The sequence below is a fragment of the Sodiomyces alkalinus genome (assembly GCF_003711515.1).
Source record: "Sodiomyces alkalinus F11 unplaced genomic scaffold SODALscaffold_2, whole genome shotgun sequence".
In the NCBI taxonomy this organism is placed as follows: domain Eukaryota; kingdom Fungi; phylum Ascomycota; class Sordariomycetes; order Glomerellales; family Plectosphaerellaceae; genus Sodiomyces; species Sodiomyces alkalinus.
The window spans coordinates 4487017-4502258 of NW_021167080.1; the positions used below are offsets into that span (position 1 = coordinate 4487017).

General features: G+C 54.6%; 5 protein-coding genes across 5 annotated transcripts; 2 read left to right on the forward strand and 3 right to left on the reverse strand.

The window, feature by feature from the left end:
• Nucleotides 1–2328: 2328 nt before the first annotated feature.
• On the forward strand, nucleotides 2329–3819 carry SODALDRAFT_376902 (hypothetical protein; the record flags this gene model as incomplete). The annotated part of the gene is made up of 6 exons (XM_028614861.1): nucleotides 2329–2532; nucleotides 2627–2662; nucleotides 2733–2862; nucleotides 3050–3171; nucleotides 3239–3434; nucleotides 3482–3819. The coding sequence occupies 6 exons, from the start codon at nucleotides 2329–2331 to the stop codon at nucleotides 3505–3507; spliced, it is 714 nt and encodes a 237-aa protein (XP_028469009.1). The 3' UTR covers nucleotides 3508–3819.
• Nucleotides 3820–4414: 595 nt separating this feature from the next.
• Nucleotides 4415–6515, reverse strand: SODALDRAFT_114257 (hypothetical protein). Its single transcript, XM_028606578.1, has 4 exons — nucleotides 5807–6515; nucleotides 5324–5674; nucleotides 4762–5203; nucleotides 4415–4665 (listed from the first exon to the last, which is right to left on the reverse strand). Exons 1-4 carry the CDS (start codon nucleotides 6286–6288, stop codon nucleotides 4510–4512), a joined length of 1431 nt encoding a protein of 476 aa, XP_028469010.1. The 5' UTR covers nucleotides 6289–6515; the 3' UTR covers nucleotides 4415–4509.
• A 1835-nt stretch (nucleotides 6516–8350) lies between these two features.
• On the forward strand, nucleotides 8351–10584 carry SODALDRAFT_330922 (FAD binding domain-containing protein). The gene is made up of 2 exons (XM_028611324.1): nucleotides 8351–8904; nucleotides 9000–10584. The coding sequence occupies exons 1-2, from the start codon at nucleotides 8426–8428 to the stop codon at nucleotides 10156–10158; spliced, it is 1638 nt and encodes a 545-aa protein (XP_028469011.1). The 5' UTR covers nucleotides 8351–8425; the 3' UTR covers nucleotides 10159–10584.
• SODALDRAFT_330923 (FMN-linked oxidoreductase) lies at nucleotides 9855–11861 on the reverse strand. The gene has a single exon (XM_028611325.1). The coding sequence runs from the start codon at nucleotides 11465–11467 to the stop codon at nucleotides 10289–10291; it is 1179 nt and encodes a 392-aa protein (XP_028469012.1). The 5' UTR covers nucleotides 11468–11861; the 3' UTR covers nucleotides 9855–10288.
• SODALDRAFT_307800 (RING-15 protein) lies at nucleotides 11862–14226 on the reverse strand (the record flags this gene model as incomplete). The annotated part of the gene is made up of 2 exons (XM_028609074.1): nucleotides 11862–12974; nucleotides 13077–14226. 2 exons carry the CDS (start codon nucleotides 14224–14226, stop codon nucleotides 12121–12123), a joined length of 2004 nt encoding a protein of 667 aa, XP_028469013.1. The 3' UTR covers nucleotides 11862–12120.
• Between the last annotated feature and the right edge of the window lie 1016 nt (nucleotides 14227–15242).

Below are 15242 nucleotides of genomic sequence, written 5' to 3' on the forward strand. Positions count from 1 at the left end.
CATTCGATCACGCTCTATCCTCTACATGCTATTATTTCATGGCTCAAAGTGCATACCATCCATGGACAAAACGGGAATGATAGTCCTCTTTCGGGAGGTTCTCCTTGTCTCATACACTTTGGCGTAGCTTGGCCAACCTCTCTTGTACAGAGCGTCCCATATGTTAGTTCTCCTTTGGTTGCATTCTGCCCATTTTTGGTCTTGAGAACTAAGGTACAGAGCGAGTTGGTGTCTAGACCTATGCACTCCACGGTTTGGGTGTGCAAAAATCTCCCACACTCGAGACGTCTCGGAGGAAAATTCCAAAACGGTCTGGGACAGTTAAATGTGGTGCTTTGCAGTATTTTACCATTTTCATAACGGATGCCATTGAGATCGAGAACTCTACGAGTCCGTTGGAGATCCCATTCAAAAGGGAAAAGAGATCTACGTGTTCTTATGGACCCCCTCCCTTTGTTGGTCCTGTTTCCCGATATCGACACCCCCTTCCTCCTGGATCGCCTCATGGATAGAGGATAGAGCCGCGTACTCAGCCCCCAACAAAATCTCGGCGGGCGGTAAAATCTCTTTCTTCTCTCGTATACGCGGGATGCAAGACGCAGGCTGCAGAAAATCGTCTCTTTCACCTTTCTGCCTCTTTAACTGCCGATGAGAACTGCAGAACATCAGATGGTGGTCGTGATGTACCGCGGAGTGTCTTAGCATCCATTCTTGTCGCTAGGCGCGGCAATCTCTCCACGAAAGCTGTCCATCGCTACCGCGCTTAACATAGTCTCATTACCACCCAACTGAGCATCGGTTTTTTTTTTCTTTCTCTAATCCGGCAATTAGAAAACGAGAGAAGAAGAAAAAAAGCCGACACGAGGGTCGACGTTTCCGACAGCTCCTCTACCCCCCTGTAGTTCCCTATTTGGGACTCTCTCAAGATAGCATACTTCGACATTTTTATCGAGCCCGTGACAACGAATCTGTTTTCATCCGCGTTGGTCATTTGTATGCCTGTGATAGCTGGACCAACCGTGAACTCGCCCGCCCAGGTCCCATGGTGATGCCATCGTACTGTTCTCCGATCCAACGAGACATGCCGTCTTTTGAGCCTAGCTATCGTTGGCGGCCAAACGTTTCACTTGGCTCATGGCGAGCTCCAAGTTGATCTCATCTTGCGAGAAGAACGGGGTAAATACTGGCGAGAATGACAAAATATAGTTTGGAGCCCCCACGGCGTTCGGGCCATATATCTGCAGGCCTTCTTCGATCTTCTTTCTGAACGGACCGAGCCGGCTGGCTATGGCTTGACGTGGAGATGAAACAGCCGCCCCCATTGGAGACTGATGACCCGAGTCGCTGGATCGTTTCGTTTCCCCCGTTCTTTCCCCTCTTCCTCTTCTGCAAGACGTCAAGGGTTCAGCAATCATCTCGGTTGTTTCAGAGAGGATAAAAGAGGAGAAACGTTCTTATCAAGCCTCGAAGACGAACCCCAACACGGAACTCCGCATTTCGAATGCCGCCTCAACCAACACCGTCTCCAGTAGGTGGAGAAGGTTGACGAGACTGAGTTCAGCCCAACACGTGTAAAAAAAGGATAACGTACAGGCTCAGAGTCTGCCTTGCGCTTCCAGTCGCCCTGTAGTGGCAGGTTGACTCCCATGCACCAGAGCATCCGGCACAGAAGGACATGTAGAAACGACAAGGCGTTTCTGATATGATGTGGTTAAGACAGTTCTGCTATCATGCTTTCCCTCACAAGCATGGGCTACCTACCTACCTCTCGTAATGCTCATGGCATCAATCCCGTCGCCTGTCGCCCCGAACTGTCCGGGAACATCCCCATGGCAGGCCCGGCCGGGTTCTCGTGCTGCGCAAACAAGTCCCGCTCCTATAGTAAGCACAGACTGTAATCTGTATCACCCGTTCCGCAGTGGAGTAGACGTGTACATCTTCTCTTTATCCTTGCTGCACATCACCAACAGAGCCTTCTGCTCCGACGTCTCGAGAGGACCCTGTCCGGGCTGATCCCCTCCGGATCTCCGGATGCCAACGCCCAACCCCCAAGATCGGGACTAAAACAGGTCCCGTATAACGCGAATATCTTCCGTGTCACTATCAGGACGAAAGAAGGGGTGCCGGCTTGGGTTGGATTGGGTGACTGGCACGGTCTGATACTGGAGTCTGGACCCGTGGCCCTCCTAGAGCCCCTTCATCACTCGTATCGTCGTTCTCACGTCATCTGATCTGATCATTGCCGCCTCATAAACCCCGCGTGCAAGGGTGAAGAGTTGAACTTCAATGCCGGGGGGCCCTTTCGAAGTATCATGAAACACGAAACGAATGCCGCTCACTCTGACACTGAACCCCCTTCTTTATTTCATCCCATATTGCCGCATCCCGCCCGCAGGAATGCCAGCAGGAGTCAAAGGGCTCCCCTCTTCTCGAACCGAGCATGTGGCGAGTAGCCTGGGGCTGTCAGCTTTTCTCACCCAAGAGCCCGAAATCTTTGATCCAACCGACCAACCAGCCAACCAGATGCACCCAGTGATCGGCTGACATACATATCGACCTTAATTTTGGTAAAGGGGGAACACCTTTCAAACGTTTGCCTCTGTGGTCTTGTTATGCCGATGTTGAGTCGTTCAAAAAGTCGGCGATTCCCGTCGCCATTTCCGTAACCATCTTTGAAAAAGAAGGAGAGAGATGGCTTTCTTTTGCGTGGGTTTTGCCTCTCCAAATCCAAGACTGCTCCCCTCCTCTTCACAGAAAGAAGTAATTTGTGTCTTGCGACGTTTGGATCCCCTCCCATCGGCACTCTCGGAAGGGCCCGAAGTCCCAACATCCGCCTACACGCGGGGGCCGACGGCGGCGTGGGTGTTGGGGGCTGCCCTTTTTTTATGTTCGTACCTACAACTACTCAGTACTCGTAACTAAAGTCGAAGGGGAAAGGACAGACCTGCCGTTTATTGTCGGCCTGGCACGGCCAGCGGGTTACGCCCTTATCGATTATACTAGCCGCTTAGCGCCGCTGCGGCTTCTCTCGTCTTCTTTCTGCACACAGCTTATGTAAGAACCCATGGTTGGCTGGAAAAGCCAACAAATGAACACAGGCGTCGAATGAAAACGCCGCAAACTGGATACGGGCTCGGAGATGCTGGTCTGAGCCTCAGGGCCTTGATCTCCGTGTCTCGGGACTAGGTTGTTCTCCATAGTGCAATCTACACTGTCTGTGCGAAACCCACCACTCAAGAACCCCACGCCACAACACAGCCATGTAATCGGGAGGCCCATGCTCATGCTCGGACTGTACCAACTCCACGCGCTCGACATATGGACAGGAGTCCTCCGACAGCGCGAAATACAACCGCATGCTAAGCGCGTCGCCTACCTCTTGAGCCCGACCAAGGCTGTTGAGGCGAACTTGTCCTACCGAGGACCGTCGCCCTGTGCTATGACGTAGGAGAAGACCGGTAATCACTTGCTTCCCGTTGAGGTTTGCCCGACATGGACGTACACTAATGGTGTCCTCAAGTTTAGCAGAAGTTTAGCAGAAGTGTAGAAGTAATCTTCGAGCACGAGAGACGAAGGGTATGGAGATATCAATTCAGGAAAAAGTGGTTGACGAGTGGTTTCCTTCGGAACGGGGTTTTCAAAGGCCAGAGTGGTGATTCCAGACGGACTGGAATCGAAGAAGAAACCAGATGACTGCGCGTCTAGTAAGGTATATAAGCAGGGAGGCGCTGAGGGTCTAATATGTGTCCCTGCGATAATCACTCGATCCTGTCTTGTTGTGAACTGGTAGTCTAAGTCAGTTGAAGTTCATCTCCGCTGCTGAAATCATCTTACCATTAATGAAGCACTGGGATAGAATCGCCTAGTACAGTGCCAAACATCGGTAACAACTTCGCTTTCCTCAAGCGGCACATAGATAGTTATACCTTGCTGGCTGGCAGCAGGGGTAGATGTATAGCATGAAAGGTCGTCGTACGCCAGGATCAAAGCGGAAATTCTAAATTCCAAATTGCAGAATCGGCGGCATGATGTGAACCGGTGAGAGAGAAACCAAACAGAACGAAAGAACACGAGATTGAATGGACAAGCTAAACACAGTTACCTATAGGGAAGGATTGGGGCGCCCGGACCGTGAAACAAACAGCCAGCGTGATATCTCCCTCATTAAGTTCGGGCAATAGAGCTTCCAAAATATAATGATATTACAACAACCAGCGGAGACCCCCGAACGAACGACCTTATATCTTCCCATTCTCCTTTTCCCTCCCCCTCCAACCCCGGGCCCCGCCCCCCAAAATAAGAAAATAAAAACCTATACATGATTATACGCGCTTTGGACGGACAGAGCCCGTACCTTCACACGAGCTAAGGTACATTAGGTATGCCCCTTGTATTCCCACCTTTTGTTCCTTAACTTTATTACCTTGCCAATTTTCCATGTTGTACTGCCATTATTACTACTACGACCACTACTAGCTGGAACTTCTTTCCGTATCGGGATTGTTCGTATCATGACAGTGTTGTTGAAACGCTAGGCGTCTGGGCGGACTTCAGTTTCGAGCTCGTGAGGCGGCCACGCGTGCTCTTGCTGTCGCTTTCTTCCGAGTCGTCCTCGCTGGCGCGCCGGCTGGGGCTATCGCTGTCATACCGCCGGCTCCTTGTCATCTGCGAGAAAAGGGTGGTTAACAACAAAAGCTTTTTACCGGGGGGGAAAGAGTGCTGCAGGGAGGGCAGAACATAGGAAGCAGAGAGGAACCATACCCAGGAGCGGACGCCACCGACGAGACCGAGAGCGTAGCCAGTGATGAAGTCATTGGGGCCGTTGCCCGGGGAGACGGAACCGCCCGGCGTCGTGGGCGGTATATCCAGGCTGAAACGGGATTTGGCAGCCGATGTCGGTGTCAGGGTGCCGTCGCCGTTGGAAGAGGAGACGACTGCGGCAGAGGCGTTACCGTTGGGGAAGAATGAGGTTCGGGAGCTGGGCGCCGGGCTCTGCGGGCGTGAGGAGGGCCAGAACTGGCGTAGCTCGCGGCTGAGCTCCTGACCGGTGGTGGCCCAGTTCGTACGGATGTTATCGCGCATGTCTTGGACGTGGCGCTTGAGGTCCATCTCGTTCTTCTTGAGCCAGCTGACGTTGAGCTCTTGGCGGGAAGCGCCGCGCTTGAACTGGCGAGCAATGTACTTTTCGTAATCACGAACGATCCTGTGACACGGGATATTGGTAAGCTTCTTGTTCTCACTCTTCTTGCCTTTTTTTTTTTTTTTTTTTTTTTTTGGTTTCCACTCTGGTTCTTCGCCCGTAAGTGACTTGTGGTATACTAACTTGGTGATGATGCCGGTAGTGCTGACACCCTCGGTCCTCTGAGTGACGAGAAATTTCCCTTGCTCCTTGATAGGGCGGTAGATATCGTCGCCCTCGTCGGCGCCGTAGGGAAGGTCGTCGTGGGCGACGTAGTCGATCTGATGCTCCTCGAGAAACTCGGGAGTGACGATCCACGGGCAGTCGGGGATGACCTCGTCTACCCACTTGCAATGCCGGAGCGTCTCGGCGCGTTCGGAACCACTAAGGACTGTGAGACCCTTGCGTTTGTGTGTTTCCGAATCGCCAGTTACGCCGACCAGCAGGTACGTGTTGGGGAAGGTTTTCTTGGCCTGTTCGAGTTGCCGCATGTGGCTGAAAAAAGGGGGGGATTAGCATGAGTGGAAGCTACCAGGACAGGGAGGGGGATAGAGAAATCATAATAAAAAAAGAAGCAAAAAAAAGGAACAATAAAGATAGAAACAAAGACGCGCAATCAAGACGTACCCGAGGTGGAACAGGTCGAATACGCCATCAGCGTAGACGCGGACGGGCCGGCCCACAGGGGGGTCATTGGTCCTGTAGCCCGCGGGATGGATGAGCTTGCCGAAAGGGGGGGGCGGCATCTTGTCATCGGTCTCCTCGGTCTCCTCGTTGGGCGAGGCGACGGTAGGGGCGGTCGCCTTGCGGTTCTTCCTGCTGACGCGTTCGGCAATGTCGGCGCTGGCCTCGGTGGTGTCGCTGGGCTCGCCGGGATCCTTGGCATGGTCGACGGCATCCACGTTCAGAGTGCGTTCCGAGTTGGCCCGCTGCCTCTTAGGCGGATGGGCGGACTTGGCCGACTCGGGAGCAGTGCTGTCGCCCTCTTTGCCGGAGGTATCACGGGAAGAGGCTTGCAGATTCGCGTCTACCATTTCGGTGGAGCCAGGAACGACGGCAATGGAGCGCTTTCGCTTGCCGGCAGAAGATGATTCTGATGGAGACGACATGGCTTTTTTCCCCCCTTGTAGACTGGTTCTGGTAATTATGGCTGTTTGCACCGAATCCGAAGGTCCGAAGGAACGGTCAGGACAAGAAAAAGGGAGACAAAAAAAAGAAGGTTCGGCAAGGATTAGATGGACAGTCGAGATAGGATAATGGCGTTCCGGAGAGTATTCTGTCTTGGTGTGAAGGGAAGGAGGTTGATTGTAGCGAGGGCGAATGAAGGTGACAAAAAAGAAAAAAAGGAAAAAATTAGGCTGTCGCAATAAGTAAAGAGAGCACAGGTAGAGAGAGAATAGGTGTGACGAATTGCGTCAAGTGTCGCCCTTTTTTGTGTTTGCGTCGTGTGTCAGGTTTCTGGCGTTGAGTTGAGAGACAGAAGGCGGTGGCGGAGGAGAGTCAAGAAGGAAGCTGGCCACGGGCTAATCTGTTGAGTCGCTTTCTGTACCTACTGACACCAAGGTGGTCAGAACCGACGACGCGACAGAACCGTTACTTCGTTCTTGGAATGGGAGGATAAGCAGCTTACTGGCTGGATAAGCTACGTCACTTTACCTGTTACAAGTACGGACAAAATGGGGATTGGAAGAAAGGAGATTTGTGGAGGAAAGGGGATGTGGTGATGTCGTAACCTTTTTTTTTCTTCCTTTTTTCCCCTCGTCTTTTCCGTCTGTCTTGAGGACACGCGAGTTCGGGATAAAGGAGAGCGGCCCCCAAATTGGCCCTAAATTGCCCGAGAGACTCGAACGTGGAAGTTGAACGAATGCAGCCTGTGGGGGTCACTTAAAAGTGGCGTCATTTCACCTCCTGGGCTCGTGTTGTGGTAGCGTAAGGTAAGGTAGCTTCGTGTCTCGTACCCCACTTATATGCGACTGAAGTTCTTTTTTGATAACAACTTTGTCTGTCTTGTGTATTGGTATTTGTTACCAAGAATGTATCACTACCTGTAGGTCGATCGGCATGTACTTTGTATTTCGTACGTGACGTCCTCGTTGTGGAAAGCAATCCTCTCTGACGGCAAATCCGGTCATCGTCAGTCAACCAAATAATTATCCGTAGGGCGATAATAATACACTGCAGAGGCACTCAATATGAATCTGATGGGAATGGTACTAGACACGACTTCTGTACTACGGCGGAGTCGGCCATCGTGGCCAGAAACGAAATGCGAGCACGCATCCTTTCCAGACCAGACTATGTATGCCCAGCCCCTGAAGAGACGGACCTGATGCTGATTCTGTCAAGTGACAATATATAGTATATTCATGGTCGTTTTCATCTTTGGCATTCATACCCATGGCGAGTCTTGAAGAACGCCTTTCACCTTGCCCGCATCTACCTTTCTCTCTGTTGTCCGCGCGATGAGCCAAAGTCACCGTCGCAGGTACATCTTTACCCGGTGCCTTGCCTTTCGTCAACCTCGTCCTCACCCGCAAGCCGCAAGCCACGGTGGACGTCTCCCGGTTAGGCTGTACTTGGACATCCATTCGTGATTGCCTACGGCTCTGTCCCATTTCTTGATCAGTTGATGTTGTGATTGGTCACAGAAACGCCATCAAAGCCATCAAGGTTCTCCCACCGACAATAGCACGCACCTACTAAGGTACTGAGGCACATCCTATTCCGTACCTTCAACTCCCTCCGCCTACCTACTTTGTACATGTCCACCCCAACCATAAGGTAAGGTACCTTACCTTACTCATTACCGTACAAGACACCGTAAAACGAACAGATGTCATGGCTACCTTATTTCAAATTCTTACTTGCTGATTAGTACAGCAAGTGAGGTACATGCGTATGAGCCTGGCCCGGCTGTTTCAGCCATTCACTGGACGAACTTCTCGGCCATCAAGGTCACCCCCTAAAAGACCTACAGGAGTGTACTCCGTACAGCTCTACCAGGCTCAGATGCTCTTTCCCCGGATGAGGTACTCCTACATGCAGGGGCAAGAAAGGTACTGTGTTATTCAGGCCGTAAAGTCCTCTATGCCATGTCATATATGTCCTATATCTAGCTCATGCCCCCCCCTCCGCTCCCCCCTCCGCCTGCCCATACCGTCTTCCCCTATCTGTCAATGCTATTCTTCCATGCCACTATAGCCCATCGTCTTTCTGTTTTTTCTCCATCCAAATCCCCCCTCCACAATGAGCGAGTTCAACGAAACAGTTGTCCATGATGTGATCATTATCGGATCCGGGCCGTGTGGCCTGGCCGTGGCCTCCCGCCTCTGCGAGCCCTCCCCTTCGGCTCTCTTCACAGACGACGAGCATCAACGATACCACTGGATCAAGAAATATGGCCGCCGCATGACTCTGAAGAATAGGAAGAATGGTCGTATCTTGGAGAAACGTAACCCGTGCGAGGCACGACGGTACTCGACCCTCGTCCTTGACGCTACCGGCAATCAGTGGATGAACCGCTGGAAGACCCTCTTTACCGCCTTTGACATTCAACACCTTCGAAGTCCCATGTTCTGGCATGTCGACCCCAGTGACAGAGACGCTCTGCTGGCCATGGCCCACAACGAGGGGGTGGAAGGTGAGCTTTTCGAGCTCAAGAATTGCGTCGGGAAGGAAGTCAGCAAGCATCTCAGGAGAGCCCGCGCCAAAGGCCGTAATCCACGGTATGTTTCTTTCTTTCTTTCTTTCTTTCCTTTTTTTTTTGTTCCTCTCCCTGAAGGGAAAAGTCGAATATGCACGACGCTGACCCTCGCAAAAGACATCACGCGATCGTCGACATCGACGAACGGGACCGAAAGGACTATTTCACTCCGCCAACGTCCCTGTTCTTAGACCACTGCAAGAGCATCGCTGACCGATACCATTTATGTGGTGACGATATTGTCCGGCACGAGGCGGTGCAAGATATCGACTACCGCGTGGTTGAGGAAGTTCCATCAGATGACGAGCTGTTCGTTGTGCGGACAGACAAGGGTCATACTCATTACGCCCGCGTCGTAGTCCTCGCCGCCGGACCTGGAAACAAGCCTCGCATCCCATGCATCCCTGGACTCGTCGATGGTCAAGGGCTTGTTCCGCCTCAGGTATGCCACAGCATGCAAATCCGCGAGTTTCCGGGTTCCGTGGTCCAAGACCGGATCGTCGCCCGCAAGACGACCAACATCCTCATGATCGGCGGCGGGCTCACCTCGGCCCAGCTCTCGGACTTGGCCATTCGGCGCGGCGTCACCAAGGTGTGGCACCTGATGAGGGGGCCTTGCAAGGTCAAGCTCTTTGATGTCGATCTCTCGTGGATGGGTAAATTCCGCAACGTCGAGCAGGCCTACTTCTGGGGCGCCGACTCGGACGCCGAACGCCTCCAGCATATCCTGAGGGCTCGGAACGGCGGCAGCATGACGCCTATGTATCACAAAAAGTTGAAGAAGCACGTGGAAACGGGCCGCTTGGAGCTCCGCGAGCACACTTGCGTCTCCAGTGCGTCGTTCGACACCGAAAAAGGGGTCTGGCACGTCCAGACCGAACCTCCCATCCCGGAGATGCCGGCGTTCGACTTTGTCTACTTTGCAACGGGGATCCAGTCCGACTTCTTCACTCTGCCTTATCTGAAGACTCTGCTGGCCCGCCATCCCATCGACGGCCACGGAGGTCTCCCTTGCATTACCGAGGACCTGATGTGGGATAAGGACTTGCCCTTCTTCGTGACGGGCCGCTTCGCTGGGTTGCAGCTCGGGCCGGCGGCGGGGAACCTTGGGGGGGCGAGGGTAGGGGCGGAACGTATCGCATGGGCCATTGAGGACCTCCTGCCAGGGCGGACTCCAGGGGATGAGGGGGGTGAGGACACGGACGAGGAGCTGCATTACGTGACGGGCCGGGGAAATAGATTCCGTAGTTTGTCAGTTGCCGGGGAGGATGGATGATGCTAGAAGTACCATTAAGTAGAGGGAAAAAGAAAAAGAAAGAAAAAAAGAACGAAAGAGAGAGAGAGCATTTTATAGTTCATATAGTCGGCTTAGTTTCCTACCGCAGAATCTACTCTCTGGCCCACACTTACACCATCACATCTCCCCTTTCCTCTAGACCATCCAAGATCTTGCCAAACACATCCAGCCCCTCCAACCCAAGCGCAGTCCCAACACCGACCGCAAACGCCCCGACCCGCCTCATCCTCCTATACCCGTCCGCGTCCGCCACCCCGCCAATACCGATAATCTTGACATGCCGCAGCTCGGGGGACGAAGCCAACATCTTGCTCAGCACCCTCACGTTCCCAAGAGCCAAGGGATGGAGAGAAGGACCTGCCATACCGCCGATGCCGTCGCAGCACGCAGGGAGGGCCTCCTTCCCCGCCCCGTCCACCTTCTCCGGTGGTGGCTGTGGCTGTGGCTGTGGCTGTGCGGAATCGGCAGCGTGGAAGACGAGACATGAGCCGAGCGTGTTCGTGGCGGTGAGGAAGCTGATCCTAGTCCTCCTGCCGGGTCCGGACTGACCGGTGCTATTATCGGCATGGACATGGGCATCGGCGCGGAGGGCGGAGATGAGGGCCTCGAACTGCGGGGCGTGTGTGTAGGGGGGGGTTTTGAGGCCGATGGGGAGGATGGGGTCCTCGGGGAGGCGGGAGAGGTAGGCTGCGAGGGAGGTCGGGTCGTAGGCTGGGGGAGGGGCGGAGGGGATGTTGGGGCAGGAGAGGTTGAGTTCCATTGCGAGCGGGATGCGGGGGACGCGGGGTTGGTGGGCGGCGAGGAGGGCGTAGCATTCTGCTACTTGGGCTGGGGATCCTGTCACGGAGACGATGACGGGTTTCCCCCCCCTTGCTGGTGCTGCATGGTCCGGGTCGGACGTTGATGGTTCGGGTTCGGGTTCGGAGTCGGCGGGGGTCGAAGAACTCAGTGGCGGTGCGGGCAGGGCGTCGTGGATGGATTGGATGAAGGAGAGGTAGGTCGCCAAGGGTAATGGGGAGTAGCCAAGACTGTTCAGGGAGGAGAGGCCCGGTCGGTTTTCATGGCTGGGGAGGGAGGTGATGGGAGAGAAGAAGGCGTATTGGTGCTTCGCGTCGTCATGGGGGAAGCCGTTTAGGAGGCTCGTGCGGGTGGTTACGGCGCCGGTGTGCGGACAGGAGTAGAGTTTCGTGAGATCCTCGAGGGTTGTGGCCCAGGGGTTGGATGAGTTAAGGAGGGGAGGGGAGATGATGAGGTCTGGGGGCGGGTTGCTCGTCGTATTACTTGACATGATGGGCGCTCGAGGAAGTGTTAAGCGCCTTCAAAAGCGAATGAAGCAGCAAGTTCACCGGGATATACGTTGGTGCTGTGGACGAAACTCTTTTGTGGTACTGGTAGGTCTGAAGGTCTGAAATAAGACAAGGCGGTAAAAGGGTAAAGGTGAGGTGAGGTGAGGACGGGATGGCAGTGGAGATGAGGGGCAGAGGGGAGGGGAGGAGATAAGTGTTGTTGTCTGGGGGAGATGCGTTATCGTTGGGAAATGCGGCCACTCCCAGCTATTTCAGTACCTTATTTCATACAACCCATACCCAGTCAGTCTATGGCTGCCCCTTGCTGTTTTGCCTTTTCCTCCCTTTTTTTTTTTTTATTTTTATTTTTGGCTTGTTTATTTTTTTTTTTTTTTTCGTTCCTCTCGTACTATTGAATTGTTCCTACCTTATGTGAGATCGTCTGGATAGGCTGGCAACCCGGAAACCATAACCTCCTCGAGACTCAACTTCTCAAGACACAATGCCCGTTTTGACGCTGTGGTCATGCCCTAAGCCTTCGAGAAAAAGAAAGGGAAGTAAAAGATGAAATAAAAGAAGGATAAAGCTATCAGCCTTCCGCAAGATACCCTCTTCCCCCGAACTCCCCCGCCAATTTCTAAAATGTGATAATGTTCTAGTTTCCTCTCCGCCCGCCGGTGCTCATCAACGTAATCTTCTGCTTCTTCTTCTTCCCCTTCCCACTACCCGCGCCAGCGCTACCGCCGCCTCTCGGAGCACCACTACCACCGCTGGAGCTACTACCTTCGATACCCATCGCCTCCATTTGGAAAGAGAGCTCGGCGGCATCGAGAAACTCGTCTTCCCGAAGCCAGCCGTCATCCACGGGCCCACGACGTACTGGTGGCGCAAGGTCCGGCGCGAGGGCCGGCGCGAGATTCGGTGATGTTGGAATCGCACGGGTGCCCCATACCGTTCTCTGCGCCGAAGGGCTGGTCGAGAGGGAAGCAAGTGGGCCGAACCCGGGCCGCGACTCGGGCGGCGTAGTTCCGGCATGGTTCGAGGAGCTGAGCGGCAAAAAGTCGTCCGAGTTCAGGTCCGGGACGCGGTCCTCCTCGATCGGCTCGTCGAATTGCCGGCGCGAACCCGTTGCGCTGCGCAATAACGCCGCCGCCTCGAGCCTCTCGGCCTGTTGCCTCTCGCGGTCCTCCTGGGCGGCCTTGTCGCGGTTCCGCTTCCGCCGCCTCTCGATGTCCGGCGCGAACTTGTCCAGTATCTCGGCCGGCACGATGTCCGTCCAGTCACATTCCAGGAAGCTGATGACGCACCCGCGGGGCAGGTGGCCTAGGTATTTCGCCCGCTTGCGCTGGACATCGTCGAGCACGTGGCCAGTCGAGATGTGCTCAACGCGCGGGAGCAGCGTCGAGGGGAAGGCCGAGTAGTCCCCGTACTTGGCCTTTAGGATGCGGATGTCCAGGGCGGAGAGGTACAGGTGGGGCTGGGACGAGAAGAAGTAGAACTCGGGCTGCACTGCCTTGCCCTGACCCGGACCCGAGCCCGAACCCGAACCCGACCGTGGGCCTGACCTTGACCCCGAACCAGTTGTTCCTTTCCCCGTTCCGTTTGACGCACCTGACGCCGACGCCCCGTTGGAACCCCCTTGGCCGAGGTCCTGTATTTTTTCCTTGGCAGCGGTGACGGCCCGGATGGCTTTCTGCGTCCACTCGTCGTCTTCATGGTACAGCAGGTGGTCCTCTGCTTCTTGCCTCCGGAGCGCTTCGACCTCCTCGTCATACTGCTCGAGCATGTAGTGCGCCGTTCCCTTGATGATTCTGGCGTAGTCCATGACATTGGCCGCGAAATGCCACGGTACCTCGTCCTCCACGCCGAGCACGTCGGAGCCGCCCTCCCAGGGCAGCGCCAGGGTCGACTTGGCCGTCCTCGCCATCAGGCGGAGGACGACGTCGTCTCCCACTCTCGGCAGCGGGCTCTCCTGGCCGGCGTAGAAACGGACGGGCCGTGTGTCGTGCAGGAAAACACTGTCCTCGCAAATCGGACACTTCTTCCACCGCGCGCCTCGAATGGTCGGCGGCTTGTTCTTATCGTCGTCGCTGCCGGAGGCGTTCATGAAGCGGATGAGGCACGAGAGGCAGAAGATGTGTCCGCACTTGGCCATGCGCGGGGCGACCGGTTCGGACAGACAGATGGGGCAGCTCGTGGCCTGCGACTCGGCCGACGCGAGGATTTGCAAAATGTCGCCCCACTGCAGATGTTCGTCGGCGTTGACGGCTTGCGTGGAGTAGTCGCCGTCGGGGGATACGACGAAGCGGTAGTTGGCATGCACGTACCTCGCCTTGTCGGCAGGGTGGTGGCCCGATCCAGGACCCCAGGTGGGGTTGCGCCGATAGCTCCGCGGATGGGAATGGTGATGGTTGTGGTGGTCCTGGTAGTAATGACGCGGGGGCAGGCTGTAGTCGAGAAGGTGGGTGATGGAGGTCTGGCCGCGACGGCTTGACGCGTTTCGAAGGGCCCTGATCTCGGCCATGGCGTCATCGTCGTCCGGGTTCTGTCGATGACCACCCAGTCCGGGACGTCGCTGATTCTTGTGTTGTTTCCTGGTCGTCTGGCCCTTTCTGGGGACGGCGTGGGGGAGGGATGGGCCTGTTTGGCTCGGTCGGCGGGAGGTTTCAAAGCTCGAGGTGGCGTGACCTTGCTGCGCAGCGGGCGGATGCGAAGTAGAAACTGGAAGCGACTTGCCCAGAGAGGCCGGAGTAGAGCTCATCGTCCAGTGGTTCTGTTCTCGACTGACGATGGGATGGGGCTATAATTGTGTTCCGCCGACCTTTGAAAGCCAGAAGAGGCACGGCGGGACGATGTAGAACTTTTCTCGTCGTGGAGTTTGTAAGACGTAACGTAGTCGTCTCGCTCTGAATGTAGCTTCGTTTAATCGAGTTTTTCTCCCCTTGTATCCCGGTTGATGAGACGACCTCGGTGGCAAAACTGCAAGCTGGATTCGAGGAAGAGAATTGACGGGACACAACACAGGCGTTGATGCTCCCCCGACTGAGCTTGAGCTTCAGTGCATGGAAGACAATTTCGCTAAAGGGTTATCGATGGAAACAATATAATACGGAACAAAAAAAGAAAAACCGAAAAAGCAGGTGGAGGGGCCCGAGATAGGCCGACCCCATAGAACGACTTCGAGGCGGGGGAGATGTTGATGAACAGATGACGGGGGAGGGTCGGGGGAGGGTTTGGGGAGGGTGGTGCCAGAGGAATAGCTGAGGTAAGGCGCGTATCGTACACCCACTGTAGGTACTCAGGTACTGTAGGCAGGTCCGATCAATGAGTCGAGTCACCTCGAAACGTCAATAGGTACTTCGTGCGTATATGTACGCAGAATGTATTCGGAAGGTACTCCGTTACGCATATCTGATTCGTCATCGTGAACGAACTCTTATCACAGAATGGTCACATGACTCATCTCCTACATCCTATCCTCTTGGACAACAACTCCTACTGTTCTATTCACTCATACTTCTACTCGCAACCACTGTAGGAGACTTGGAGACCAACTAACCCTCTGCCCCTACAGTACAGTACAGGACACAAGGCATTTCACGAACGACGATATGCACGAGCAATCCCGGAAATCTTTTTTTTAGTTGTCGGTTCTTCAAGTCCCTCGTCGCCAATCTGTATCTGAGGGTGCTTCCTAACGACACCCACAATTCTCCGTCTGCTTCCTTCTCTCCAGAAAAAGCCATTCCCATTTTGAAATCAGGTATATACACATTT